This window comes from Somniosus microcephalus, chromosome 6 (genome assembly GCF_052327205.1).
Source record: "Somniosus microcephalus isolate GS21.2 chromosome 6, FLI_Smic_1.0, whole genome shotgun sequence".
Lineage (NCBI taxonomy): Eukaryota > Metazoa > Chordata > Chondrichthyes > Squaliformes > Somniosidae > Somniosus > Somniosus microcephalus.
This window is the reverse complement of record NC_140992.1, coordinates 84,086,105-84,101,604: the sequence shown is the minus strand read 5'-3', so window position 1 is coordinate 84,101,604 and position 15,500 is coordinate 84,086,105. Positions and strand designations below refer to the sequence as shown.

The 15,500-nt window shown below is 45.8% G+C and overlaps 1 protein-coding gene across 1 annotated transcript in view; it reads right to left on the bottom strand.

Annotated features, from left to right (window-relative positions):
• Positions 1–1,582: 1,582 nt before the first annotated feature.
• Positions 1,583–15,500, bottom strand: part of prss59 (serine protease 59, putative) — an 84,559-nt gene continuing 70,641 nt past the window's right edge. The window contains exon 7 of the mRNA XM_085991984.1: positions 1,583–1,890. Coding sequence (XP_085848110.1) covers positions 1,781–1,890 — 110 coding nt within the window. The 3' untranslated portion in view covers positions 1,583–1,780. The remainder of the gene's footprint in view (positions 1,891–15,500) is intronic.

The window sequence follows — 15,500 nt, the reverse complement described above, 5'->3', positions numbered from 1 at the left end:
GAGTCATGAGCCAGGTGGAGAGCGGATACCCCTTGTCTCCAACCAGCCAGCCACGAGCTTGATGTGGTGGCTGGAAGAGTTCTAGCAGAATGAAGGCATCGTGGCTGCTGCCAGGATATCGGTCTACTGGAAGGGCAGTCCGTGACTGCCTCATTAGACTGCGGTTCCAGTAAATTCAACCCCAGATCTCTGTTGCTCACCACATCCCCATCATTCCATCCCTGTCGCAGGCCATATCACAGCGTGCAGCTGAAATGAAAGACATTACAAAATTATCCGAAGTGAATTAATCACATTGAGGATTCACTGTCTGTGGTCGTAGATCAACTGCACATTAAGTGAGTGGTATCCTTTGCGGTTACGGAAGATCTCAGGATTGTTATGCGGTGCCCGCAAAGCCACGTGGGTGCAGTCAATGGCGCCCTGCACCATGGGGAATCCCACAATCCTGGCAAAGCAACATGCACACTCGTCCTGCTTCTCTCTGGTGATGGGGAAGGAAATGTAGTCCCTTCTCCTACTGTAGAGAGCCTCCGTGACCTCCCGGATGCAGCGATGAACGGCAAACTGAGAGATGTTACCTATATCTCCTGTTACAGACTGGAAGGATCCACTGCCGAAGAAATTGAGGGTGATGGTGACCTTGACTGCCACTGAGAGAGCTGTCCTCGTCCTGCTCTGAGGCTCGAGGTCTGGTTGCAGGAGGTGACAGAGCTCTGTGACCACCTCCTTGCTGAATTCTCCTTGCCTTCTAATACACTGCTCCTGGCTTAATTGGAGGTAGGAGAATTGCTGTCGGGGGGTAAGGCTTCCTGTTGAGAGCCCTGATGGCCCTCCTCCTCCCTCTGGCCACATGTTCCAATCTTTCTCGCTGCCTCTGCCGTAGATCCTAGAGGGCGAGGTCGACTGCCAGTGCAGCCCCCATTAATGTAACCAAGTGCAGCACTTTGATATTTTGTGAGAATAAATGTAACTAATTTTTAGTAGCCACAACACTCTGGAGACTAAACAACCTTCAAGTTACTGATTTAAACTGTTGCACAATGTCAAACTGACAAGGGAGCAGTGAAACAGCTTTAACCTGAGAGCTGCGACTCATTACTGATGATCCCTTTAACTAGCGCCCCTGGAGCAGGCTACCGACTGCTTCACGCCTCCTGACCCTGTCGGGGCGAGGCGCTAAGATGGGACGATACTCAATTTGGCAGATCGGGCGCTCACTGACGTCACAATCTGCCTGGTGATGGAAAGTCCCAGCACTAACTCACAGTGGTGGTACTATGGTGGTAGTGGGGGGGGGGGGGGGGGGGGAGGCGAATTTGGCATGCGCCGCTGGATTTGCCTTGCTGCGGTGCTACTACCTCAGCGTCCCATTAGCGCCCCCACCAGGTGCTAACTGGAGGCACTAAGGTACCGAATTTCTCCCCCTGAATATCTATCTAACTATAAAAAAAAGGTACAATAGTACAATAGCTTACACTTACTGTTTGATATGTTGCGTTTCTTTACTTGTAGAATTCTGCAAGTATAGTTTAACATTCAATCTGCTGACTAAAATGTAAATCAATATGCTTAGAAGATATATTGTGAAAAGCATTTTAATATATTAATACAGTTTATACAGAAAGGCATTGCATTAACAAATTTTGGAGGGGAAAAAAGTAACCAGCACTTGTTCTTGACATTTTATATGACCAGGTCGAGGGGAGAAAAAAATACAGCTAAATCCCTGAAGTTCTGAATTCTTTTATAAGTTTCATTCTCACATAGTTAAAAGTCTTCATTGTTTAACCCAGGTTCTGAGCTGCTGAAAAATCTCTTTTCTTGCTTTTATGAGCTGTGGCAGGTCATTTTGTTGTTCTGGGTACATGTCGGCACAATGGGCTGTACCTGTTTGGGTGATTAAGGGAAACACAGAAAAGTAAATCTCTGAAAAACACTAGCTCCTCTGCACTGTATTTTCACAAAACCCTCATTTGTTTAAGAACATGCAAAGTATATCCCGCATGTAAGTATACTCCCTGTAGTTCAATGTCACTGATCTTTGTTACGTGAAATCAATGATACCAGCCATTTTATACATGGAAGTGTCACTTGTAAAACACCCGCCCGACTACCTTACTGGAATTCACTATCAACTGTTAAAGCTTACAAGTCGCACCCATACAGGGTTATACTCAACAGGTACAGTGTTAGGCCCAACAAATCAGTCCTCAAGATTTAAAAAAGCAGAAACAAAAATATTTTCTTCAAAGTTCTTCAACCAATCCTTTCTTTGAAAGTGTTGGGAATCTTGTTCAGCTAGTTTTTCTGTGCATGCTTTTTTGATGCTGGATGTAAATATTTTTCAGCAGACTTTGGGTATTTTTTTGTTTAAACAGTTTGGAAATCAGTTTTAAACTGTTCAAATTTTAGTCTCTTTTTCTAGAAATTGGATGGGGGCCAACTGAGATACCACACAGATCACTTGAAGATTAAACCTACAACGAGATGGTTAACACATACCACATTGGTGTTATTACTGTAATTCTCTTTTTATTGCAATACTTTAACACTTAATTGATAATCCCAAATGAGCAGTTAATTATAATTTTGTTGACAAAAGCTTAGCCACTTGCCCAGCTAAATAGTATTACATTTGTCATTTTTTTTCATTTACTGCTTTTTCTCTTGTTGGTCGGCTAATTCATAATGTGAAGCTGCAAGGTGTAAAAGGGCTTGATCCAAGATTTGTACTATTAGATTAATAAAAGCCTTAATTGTGAATGATGAAAATCTGGAATATTCAGAAGATGATTGTAGTAGTCCTTATATGTGTAACCCTATCGGTTTGAGACAGACCAATCAACTGGAGGCAATCTTAGTGGGAACAAGAATTCCATGCCAAATGAACGAGATGCAGTATGGAGGGTGAAAGTTGGAATCACTACTGGAATTTGCCTGAAAAATCTTAACCTGTGTTAGCACAATACAGTCTGTTCTATCACAGTTATTAGCATGGGACATTCAAAATGCAAAGCAAATCACTCCTGTCCATCACTTAAATTTGTAAGTAAAATATTTGTAATTGCATTCTTGTGAGCAGGAACCATTAATTTATATGTCATTCCCTATTATCTCCATAGGGCTGATAATGCGATGTTTGAAGTCCACAGTCCTGCTGTGCATGGCCTGCATTATGGGACACTGAGGCCATGAGAGAGAAGGTTTGTCTGCACAGGGAAGCAGTCACTCAGTTGTAAGGCTCGGAAACATACAATGCGCAACAGACAGCACACATGCCCAATACCTCTGCCAAACACAGTATTGCCTCCATTGGCCCCAATCATACCTCAAGACCGATTGCCACTGTTGGATTTCTCCACAACTACCATATTTTGCTCTGACCAAATGAAGTCTTCCAATACATTAGAGTCCGATTACCCTAACAGTTTGTATGGTGTAGGTGTGTTGAGTATGTTTTCCCCTAAGTGAAAGTATATGTCTTCCACTTCCTAATCATATTCTCTTTCTCTGTGTTTCTCCAGCAAGAGGGTGAAATGAAAGGGAAGGCTGCTGCATGCCAATGGATGCCTCTAGGGATTGAAGTGATCCAGTGCCTCCTTGTGCTCAGGCACTAGATGATCCAACAGATACTTATGTGGTAGCTACCAGGGCCTGTATACTATGCAACATATCTGTCATTTGAGTGGAGTGCGTGGGCGATAAGGATGTAGCTTCATCCTGTGAGGTATCTCCATCTTCTATGCTAGCTCCTGCTATTCCTCTGCTACTGGGCACTTCCTCAGCATAGCCAAAGATCGGTGTGGGAACTGGCAACAATGAAGCCCTATGTTATAGTTATTTTTCAATCTGATTTCCAGCTTGCTGAAGCCAGGCAAGACAGATTGCTTTAGGCCTCTTTAGGCATAGCATTCATTAAAGAAACATAGGGCTTCAGTCAAAGGGGACTCTATTGCAGAGGGCCCTGGAGTGGCTATGTTCTCCATGGGTCTACCCATTGGTCAAATGGCCGTAGAATGCAGAACTGGACTCTTCCATAGAGCATTCTCAAACTGTGCTTGGAATTCTCTCAAACGACTACATGAACTGTTGAAGCAGCCCCTGTGAGGTCTGAATTCCTGAGCTTGGCAGCTGAAGAAGCCATCAAGCTGGCCAGGTTACCCCTCCTCTTCTTCACTTGTGCTCTTTGTTTCACCAAGGGTCACTCCTGCAATTCACGAATGTCTTTCGAGATATTTACCAGATCTGTTTACCACTAAAAAAAAGATTTTTCCTGCATATTTATCTCCTTCTCTCTCCTCTATTGCTAGCAGAAACTAATGTTGGGTATAGTTTTGTAAATTTTAAAATGAAATTAAAATGTGGAAGCAATAAACCTATTGTAGTAACCCATAGCAGAAAACTAGAATAGTTTGCACTGCTGCAGAGAACAACAAGGAGATTTTTTTTTAAAACACTGAACTTCTAAAATAATAATTCTCTTGTAAGCATTTGCAGCTTATTTCAATAAACAACATTGAATAAAAATGTTACGGCATAAGCAGGACCATTGAAAGATCACAGCTGCATCGATATCATGGAGTCCATGAACAGCACCGTGCTCTGCTCCCCAATCCACTTCCCGCCATTGCTTCAAACTCCTTTGTGATGATGCTGCTGCTCCAGATCAGAAAATGCTGCAGACTGTCGGCATGAATTCCTGATCATGTGATAGTTTTTTGATAAATGGAGACAGACTGGTTCCATGAACTGAGTGGTTAGAGAAGGAGCTCGTAAAATGGTACTAGTATGAACGGAGGAGGAGGAGGAGGAGGAGAGTGCTAGAATGAACTGGGGGATGGGAAACAAGAGTGTTGGTGTGAACTGGAGGACTTGGGTAATGGACAGTGCTGGAGTGACTGGAAGGGGGAGGAAGAGAAGGGGGCTCCATGCACTGAGAAATACATGGGGATTAATGAGCAATTTGAAAACAATTTAGCAACATAGTTGATCAATTTACATCCAGAATAATCCACAATTCCTCTGCAAGGAATGAAGAAAATCCCAACAATTTTTGTCACAATCTCCTGCAATTTTTCCAGCAGCCCTGGCAATAAAATTCACTATAAAAACTGCAGTGCAGATTCCTAGGGATAATTTTATCAGACAAGAACGGGTGCATACTTAAATTCGGAGAAAATTGAAGCTTGGCCGCAACCTGGCTCCAACGTGCCGGCACCTGGGTTTAACTCGGGCTCGTTTGGCTGCGTGCGAACAACCTGCTCGCCGGAGTCGACGGGATCATTAGAACAGGCGGGTGGGAAATGAATACATAATTTAAGATGATAATTGGATGCAAATGAGGACCTTTTCACAGGAATTTAACTTTCCTTCTGAATGAACTCCTCCAGCATAGCTTTCCTGGGGCTCGGGAAACTGACCAGTGAAAAGAATGCGAATTTCAGGTGCGCTTCATGGGGGTCTATCGACTTCAGATTGCCTGAACTCATTAATTTTTACAATTGCTTTGTCAGTATCCTCTGGCAAATGTTTAGCAGAGAGTTCTTGTGACCATAGAGATTTTGGAAAAGTTTGGAGGCTATCAAACAGACACTAGCAATATGGCAGGTGCCTTGGATAGTTTTGATTGTCTTCCTCTTTTGATGTACTATCACCATCCATGGCAGTGATGACGTGCTGTGATAGGATCAGCAGGTGCACAGCAGAGGTGCAGAACAGGAGAGAAATGAGCAACAGAGGGGCCAAAGTTGCAGGAGGCACTACCCATGTAACAAACTGTGGTCTCCTCTACATTGGGGAGACCAAACGCAGATTGGGTGACTGCTTTGCGGAACACCTCCGTTCAGTCTGTAAGGGGGACCCCGAGCTCCCGGTGGCCTGTCACTTTAATTCACTGCCCCATTCCCACTCAGACCTCATCGTCCTCGGCCTCTTGCACTGTTCCACGGAAGCTCAGTGTAAGCTCAAGGAACAGCACCTCATCGTTCGATTAGGCACTCTACAGCCCTCTGGGCTCAACATAGAGTTCAACAATTTCAGATCATAACCTCGGCCCCATTCTCTCTTATTAATCCACACTTTCGTCTGGGCTTTTTTCTTCCCTCCCACATGGCAGCTGTTCTTCATTCTGCCAGCGCAATTCATACTTCATCTAGAGCCATCCTTTGTTCCTTGAAGATCTCTTAATGTCTCTCAATGTCTCTTAATCTCTCCTGCTTTCTATCCGGTCACTGACCTTTTTGTTCTTTCATCCCCTCCCCCTTTTCCCAGCCCCTACTTGCTTTAAAATCTATCCCCTTTCCTGTTTTTTTCCAGTTCTGCCGAAAGGTCTTCGACCTGAAATGTTAACTCTGTTTCTCTCTCCATGGATGTTGCCTGGCCTGCTGAGTATTTCCAGCATTTTCTGTTGTTATTTCAGCAGCTCAGCTTCCTTGACTTCTCAGAAGAGCAGTGCTTCTGCAGGCTGAGATAATCAAGTCATTCTGTCAAACATCCATGTACATACCCTTGGTGAATTGCTTGAACGTATGCTTCCTACTGTTTCTACGTGGTGTATGCTGCAAGGCTTCAGCAGAGGTAGAGACAGGCTGCTCAGGTCCCTACCCAGACTGCTGAGATGTTTTTGGCTTGCGCCAAAGATGCCTCCACCTGAACCTGTGCAGGGGCAGACTCGGCTATCAGGAGACAAGTGAGAGCACTTTAAGTGGAGTTCCCACTTCTATGTCCCTTTTCACCATCATCCCTCTCCTGGGCCAGCACCACATCACTCCCACCACTCTGCTGAAGACCAGCTTGGTGAAATTCAGTGACATATTGTAAGGCCACAGATAAGGTATCTGTCATTCTGTTTAAGTCTGTATGGCCGTGGTCATGGACTGCATGGACTCATTTGAGAGCCGTGCTTGAAGCTTCATGGAGGCGACCACTCTCTCCATGGCAGACATTCTCGCAATTGCCTGCACCATCAATCCACTAGTGATCGAGTTGGACTCCTCCATCCTCTCTGCTATTGTGGAGAGTGTACATGGCATGTCTGTCAGTACCTTGCTAAGTTGCTGATGCACCTCTAGCATGTCCTTCTCAATGATAGCCCCCGGATTCAGCTTCTGTGTACAGAGCAGAGCTTGGAGAGGATTGCGCCCCCCTCTTCCCCCGCCCCGATATGGATTATCCACAGCTGCCTATGCCACAAGGGTCTGCTCGTGCTTACTTGTGACTAGTGACTCACCAGGTGAAAACCCAACCAACTCTCTAACTGGACCCACCAAAATGTGAGTATCTGCACTGGTGCATGGCTGTACGTCCTGTGACGGTGCACCCTCAGAAGGAATGAGGTCCTCTGAGAAATCGTCCTCATGCATGTCCAGCAACACTTGCTGTACATGTGAAAGCCCTGGAAGACAAGAAAGAGATATGAATTAGTCGTGGCAATGTAATGATCTTGACAGTCACCATACTCAGTCTTCTCATAGCTCAGTCATTGATGAAATAAAGTCACCAACTCTTTGCGAGTCACAGACATTCTATCTCCAATTGAGAGGAACGCAGATGTGCCACTTATCTCCATGGCATCTACTTCTGCATTTGTAAGCTGGACTATATGTGCCCCATCCCCTCCGCACCCCGCACCCGCCCCCCCCAGTCCTCTCTCCCTTGTGTTTTGTGCTGTCTTCTACAAGGGGAGAATAAACAGACCTGTGAGTGAATGAAGGTCATGTATTCACCCGATGGATGCAGTACATTCGTCGAGGGTGACTATGAGACAGATGCATCACATTGCATGAGAATTGGGGTGAGTGGCAGCAGTGGGTGTATAAATGGGGAGGCAAAGAAGTGCATAGAAAGTGAAGGATGGGTGCTGCTGCAAGGTAAGTGGGTGTGAGTGTACACTTGGCAAGATAGAGTGAAAAGTGGGAGGTGAGGTTGTTAAACAACAGGATATAGGTGAATCAGCAAATGTACTCACTTTTCCTGGCCTGGTTAGGTCATTAAACCATTTCATGCACTGTATCCAAGACCAGGGCACAATGCTTCTGCTGCTCACCTCCTCCGCTACCTCCAACCACACCGCCTTGGTGAGAGCCGCAGGTTTCGTCCTCTCATTACTGGGGGAAAGTATGTCCCTCCTGCTCCTGACTGCACCCAGCAGTAATTCCAGGGAAGCATCATTAAATCTGGGTGCTGCCAGCCATCATAAACACCTCCTGACTCCTCCAAATTCCATATCTACATTGTCCCTTTAAATAGAGTTGAGATTGCGTCATGTGGGTGTGCATCATGCCCACTGCGCAGCTTGGAGATGCAGAGCTCGCAAGTTAAAATTTGTTGACTTGACTCCCGAGTTTTGCCCGTGCATTTCCAACCGCCCTCACCACCCCCCCCCGCCTCCCCATCCTCGGCTTGGAACCCAGCTTCACATTAATATTGGGGCCCTAGTTTCAAATTGTACTGCATATGCCTGGCATAGATAATTTCCCCTATCCTAACAGAAATCGACTGGAGGTAATTTAAACCTATCCCGCTGGTGGGAAGCTGGTGCAATTGGGTTGACCGGCCATTATACAATGTCTGATTTTACTCTCATTTGACTTCAAGGAGTGCAAAATCAGACGGGATGTAAACCGGGCGGCAGACCCATTTCCTGCTTGGCAGGTTCAGTTAAAATTACCCCCAGAAATGCTGCTTTTCAAAATTGAGCAAATAGATATGAAAGAATTCACCACAGATTGGACTCTCATTTTTCTACTTGTTGGTACTTATATTATTTGTATGATGCAACACAGTGCACTTTAAGTTGTAGAACTAATACTTAACCTAGCCCATCCGGCAGGAACGGGGCGAGTGGAGAGGGTTAAAATCACATCTGGAGGCTCCCCGCACCCTTCCCTCCCTGTACCAGTTTAACTCACCAGTTTCTGGCTGCGTGTCTGGCACTAGCCCCAGGCAAGCGGGGTCCTCATTAAAAGGTTAAAGTCATACTCCCACACTGCATTTCAAATCCAAATCATGCATACCCCAGCCAGTCTTGGTAGGATTGGTGTCTGAGTGTTTCTGAAGTAATATAAAAAGGGGCCTCAGCTGCTGATCACTGGATCACAAGATTTTTTTCTCTGGTTTGCCAGGAGAGTTTCCAAATACCAGATTGCTACTTCCACACTTTGTTGCCTTACAACCCTTTAGTAAGCTTTCTCTACTTATTATCGGTACCATTCTTACTTCTCTGTTCTGGATGGAAGAAGATGTGGAGGAGGAGCAGCAGCCTCAGCAGTGAGAGGGGCTGTGTGCAGGAGGCCATCCCTAGTACATAGAGACACCTTCACAGTCCTTTCTGAGGAGCAGTGCAGGAGGAGGTTTCACTTCTCCAGGCAGGCTGTCACAGACCTCTGCAACCTCCTGTAACATGACCAGCTGCCTGCTGGACCAGTGGGGAACGCCTTGCAAGTGGCCCTCAAAGTTGCCATCGTCCTGAATTTTGACACCACTGAATCCTTCCAAGGGCATCAGCCGCATCTTCCAGACTGAAGTTCACAGCTGCATTAAGCAGGTCACCAATTCCCTCTTAGCCAGGACCAAGCCCGTACATCAACTTCCCCACTGACCTCAGCAGTCAACAGGACAGAGCTTGTGGCTGGCTTCCCTCATGTACAGGATGTGATTTAATGTACACACGTGGCCATCACTGGAACAGGAGCCAACAATATTTGTGAATTGAAAAGGATACCACTCTGTCATGTACAGCTAGTGGCCAGTCACAGGAACAGCAGCAGCAGTTCTGTGCAAGATTCTCAGGGAGCTGCCACAATGCTTTTATATTCAGACACTCTACCATCCCCACGTTATTTGACTCTGTGAGGAAAGTGACAGGATGCTTGCTGGGGGACAAGGGATATCTCTTGCAGACCTGGCTGATGACACCCTGCACAACCCCACCATGCCTGAGCAGCACAGATACAATAGAAGCTAGGGCACAACCAGGATCCTTATAGAGCACACAATAGGAATGATCAAGTAGAGGTTTAGATGTCTGAATCACTCAGGAGCTCCCTGCAATATGCCCCAGATAAGAGTGTCATGCATCGTCATGTTCTGCTGCATATTGCACAAGGCTGCATTGCAGAAAGGCCTGCATTTGGAGGAGGAAGACGAGGGGGAAGGAGAGGAAGCAGCAGAGGAAGGTGGGCCATGTCAGCATCTTATCAGTCTGCCTGGAGAAGTGCAACCTCCTCTTGAACTATTCCTCAGATAGGACCATGAAGGTGAATCTTGGCCTGTAGACACTGTGGGGGGGGAAATTTGGTGGGCTGCGCCACCAGTTAGCGCCTAAAGAGGGCACTCAGTGGCTTTAGCGCCACTGGCCTCGCCTCCCACGATATTTAGCTGGGGCGCTAATGGCGGCGTTAGCCTGTTGCGCTGGGCTGCCACCGATGACGTCATCGGTGTGCGCAGCAACCCGCTACCGCCCCGCTCGCGATATTTGGCAGCGACCGCCTCTGTAGCGCTGCTTGCTAATTGCGCTCAGTTCACGGGGCCTACCTGTGGTGGCAGTGGCGCAAATTAAGGTGGAGGTGCGGGGCAGCCGTTTTTTTCGGCGGCCACCTGCCAACACCTCCGTCCCCGGTCTCCCCCTGTTCTCCCCCTGCGGCATTGCCGGCTGCTTTCCAAGAGCCCGGCACTTCTCCTCGCTCATCGCGCTGGTGCAGGCCCCTCCCCCTTAAGAATGGGAGGAAGGCCTGCAGTACCGCAGTGCCGCAGCGTGTGGCGCTGCGGCATGTTGCGCTGCGATATTCAGTTTCAGCGCCCTAAGAGGGACACGGAGCGCCTCGAGCCTCGCCCCGTGTCCCTCTTGGGGTGCTCAAGCTGAATTTCCGGCGATCGCTGCTGCTCCGATCGCAGCGCAAAATCTGGCGCCCAGGCGAGCTTGGCGCCCCATTTGCGGCTCCACCCAATTTCTCCCCCTGTGTGTTGGATATGGCCTCCTGTGCGCAGTCTCGCAGCCAGAGATGTCAGGGATCAGGTTCAGCAATTCTGCTGGGCTTCTCCCACATCCGCCCTGAGAACTTAGACAGAACCCCCCTGCACAACAGTCCTTGTTACATTCTTCCCCATTACCATGATCCTGCATTAAAGAACATTCAAACCATTCAGACAACTTCTATATCATTGACATTCTGACAATGCAGACTCAGATTTGATAAAGGTGATCAATTTAATGCCAAACACAATAAATGCCTTCCATTCATTTGTCACCTAGGTGATCAGTCCATAGTGCTCAGTTGGTGGCATTCTCACCTGAGTCAGAAGGTTGTGGATTTAAGTTCCATTCCAGAGAATTGAGCACAAAAATCTAGGCTGACACTCCAATACAGTACAGAGGGAATGCTGCACTGTCGGAGGTCCCGTCTTTCAGATGAGACGTTAAACTGAGGCCCGTCTGCTCTCTAAGGTGGATGTAAAAGATCCCATGGCACTATTTTGAAGAAGAGCAAAGGAGTTATCCTCAGTGTCCTGGCCAATATTTATCCCTCAATCAACATCACAGAAACAGATTACCTGGTCATTATCACATTGCTGTTTGTGGGAGCTTGATGTGTGCAAATTGGCTGCCGTGTTTCCTAAATTACAACAGTGACTCCACTTCAAAAATACTTCATTGGCTGTAAAACACTTTGGGACTCCTGAGGTCGTGAAAGGCGTCATAAAAATGCAAGACTTTCTTTCTTAAAGAAGGTTTCCTATCTCTATTAATCCTGTGAGGTGCTCCCCAGTGGCCTGAACAGTGGGAACCCTTGCAATGCTCATGGCCAGGGACTTCTGGGTGTTAGAGTTTGATAGGGCCTGGTCACAGGCTGCTGCAACTCGGCTGCTGCTGGGGCAGTCTGGCTCAGTTGACTGCTGGCACAATGACAGGTATTGGTTGGGAGGGGGGGTGGGCAGATGTGCTGACTGTTTGAGTTTAGCACATACGGTTCCCGTCATGCCACTGGCACTTCCTTGGGTCTGGGCTTAATTAAATCCACTGATGTATGGGAGTGAAGATGACTGACTTCTTCAAAGACCCTATGCTTTTGATGCACTGATCTCTCCATTGTGGAGCCCAGAGACTGCATGGCAACCATTTGAGCTTCCACCAAAGTTGCAAAGTGTGCTTGCATGGAGAGCCTAGCTGCAGTGTCCAGGCAGGTGATCACACTATTCAGGTTCTAATCCAACTTTATACATCTATCCATCCAATATGACATCAAGAAATCAACTCATTACCCTTATACATTCCCTTAGAGACTGTCTTATATGTGCCTTTGCCTATCCTACTGATGTCATGCAGTGCTACCCCAGTGGCTGCAGCATGGCTGGTGGACTTTCAGTGGAGGACACTGCAAATGGCCTTGCTGGTGGACCTTGAGGAGCTGGTGGCTGGGAATGTCAAATCGAATGATGGTATTTCTTTTTTATTCTTCTTCTTCACTCTTCTCTCCCTCTTCTTGGTCACCCACTGGCTGGGCAGGCTGCATTTCTTGGGTGTCTGAAATGAGGAAGGCACAAGGGCGTAGTTGTGGTGAAGGGAGGGCGGGAAAGCAAGAGGTGCATGCGAGAAGGAGGATAACGTATGGGGATACCAACATCTTGTATCCTTTCAGCGCCGCCGCTGGCCAGGGGCTCAGCCATGCCCCTGCTGAGAATGGCCAGCACCGTCTCCTCCAAGGGGATGAGTTAAAGCTAGGAATGGGAGGTGTGCCTCGTGATTGGTGCAGATTGTTGGTAGGTCAGTGATTGGTGGGGGGAGTCGTGCATTGAGAAGTGTGAGAGGCTAGTGATGTAGTTGGTAGGAGACGGCTTTTAAAGATGCACCACTGGTCTGAGGTCATGAAGCTTCTTTGGGCACTGGAGCCAGGTGGTGGGGGCAACCCTGCTGGCAGTGACGGCCTTGGTGATGTGGTCCTACATTGTTCTTTCTGGAGGGCCTCCTGGCTCCTGTGGGTAGAGGACCTTTCTTGCAGTGTTGATCCCCTGCACAAAGCTGGATTGCTGCGAGACCCTGGGTGCCCCTTCCTTGGCTTGTTGAGCCATTTATGTTAGTGCTGAAGCACTTTCCTCATTTTTTGGGTGCAGAAGACTCTCATTTGGGACTTCTTTTTATTGTTAATTTTTTTTAGAAGGCAGTTGAGCTGTAAGGGCTGAAAACTGCATATTTTTACACTATTTTTATTTTTATCATTTCAGAAGACATTGCCCTTTTACAAAAATGACAATGCATTGCCCTTTTAAGATCCCACAATGCTTTGCAAAATCATAGCCTCGCTTTCAGAGACGGTTCGAAACTGCAACGCCACTTGTGGACACCACATTGGGGCCTGATGCTGGGATGAACGCCACCGGGAGCACATTACATGGTGAGTTTAGCCCTGGGCTAATAATCATTAGTCCCCAGCGCCAATTTTTCAGTCCTGTCAACGCCACCATTTTCGCCGGCCGTTAACCCCCGGCCGTGGTGGCACCGGCAGTTTTTGTGGTGGCCATGAATTTCTAGGCCAAGGTGTCCTTTCTCCACCTTGATAAATGTTAGTGACAACCTCTGAATGTATACTGAATGGAGTATTGATCCCAATATAAGCTACATAAACCACCCAGTATTAACACAGTATCTGGACTCTGGTATCACCGTCAACAGAAATCATATTATTGTTACTTTTACAAAAGTAGTTCTGTAACTTTTTGTTTAACATGACGGAGACAAGACAACATTTTCTACATTTATATTAAGCCGCTACTAGTGAGTGGTTTCAGCAATGCCAACAGACTTGGAATGGTAACCAACCCAGATGTTGCCTGACAGGGCTGGAACTAAATGAATGTTTTTTTCAATGACTGATAATGTTTTTAAGTGAACACTGGCACATTGTCAAGGTAAGCCCCCAAATTTTCCATTTTCTTAAAAAAATTAAGTAGGTTAATTAAAGAAGGAGCTAGCTGCAGTGTTAGTACTGTATAGATTGGAAAGATAAGGAACACTAGGCAATGATCCATTTGACCTACTTAGTCATCATGTCTATAATTGAGCACACTAAGAGCAGTCAAGTGCTGAATACCTGTCAACAGGAATCTCTTGCTTGCAAGCTAAATATTACTGATGATACGGCATCTTTTAAACCGATCAGGTAACTGAACAATTAACAAATTAATATTTATAAAAGTAAGACTGTCTCATTTCAGTGTGCACATATGAACAGCAAAATCATAGATTTAAATGAAAATCACCATTAAACGCTTAACAGATTTCCACTGGATACTTAAATCTACGGTATTATAATAGATAGATGCCAGTCCTTCAACAGCATTATTAATCAGCGTAATTCATGTGTTTATTCATTGCTGCTCGATAAAACAAAAATGTTGTAGGTAGTATCTGTGAACAATGACTGACTTGTTCAAGTCCATCTTTCATAAGTAATAGTTACATTCTGTTGAAAGCTGAAACTTTAAGACAGTTAACTGGTTGTGAATGATGTTACTGTTCAGTATTTGATCGTCTTACTCAATGATTATACAGAATCATTCATCAACCAAAGAATTAGTAAAGGATCATTTAGGAGAGAATAAGAAATGTTGGTGCCTTGAAGATGGATTAATGGTAACATGAATCAATAATGCGTAAATCCTTGTGGAATGCATTAAACAGTTGATGAAAGAACATAGTGGAAGTCCATGCAAAGAGTACCAATATGTGGTTCTGTAGTTGATTACCTGCTTAAGATTCTTCAAACACCTAAACAACAACTTATAGCTCTCTTATGGTATTGTTCAATAGATCACCAAGATTTGGAGTGCAGTTTCTGTGTTTACTTTGGTCGCACAGTGGCTCAAACACATAACTATTGCAGAAATTTACTAAGAAATTTGGGCCGGATTTTCCGACCCCCACGGGTGCGTACGAGGTGTGTACGCGGCCGTAGGGGCCACGCAAGTGCGAATCGCATGCACTGAAAACCGGCACGTGGGATCTGTCAAGAATTCTCTTGACAGATCATCCGCCTGCCGAAGAAAAGGGCCTCCGTGGGTGGAGAGTTGGGTTTTTTGCACAACATCCGCCTGCTGAAAGCCTGCCAAATTCTTAAGCCTGGTAAAAGCAAGCGTAAGGCCTGCTTTTGCCAGCATAAGAGTTTTAAAAAATAGAAAAATAAAATTTGATCACTAATTTATAAATTTAAAATACTCTTAAAAAAGGTAAGTTTATTTTTAGCCCCGTAAAAACATTAAATTATTTTTTTCAAAAAAATAAATTTTTGTTTAAAATATTTAATTAAATGGCATTTTAATTCATTTTAAATATGTAATTAAAAAAAATTATTTAAAATTTATAGTGTTTTTAAATGTGATCCCTATTCATACTTTTGACAGTTCTGTGCGTACAGAACTGTCAAAAGTGTGAAGGGGGATTCCCTTCTTTCATTGGTTCACCTGGCCCACGTGATCCCAGAGGCGTTTGCAAAGAGGAGAGGCCC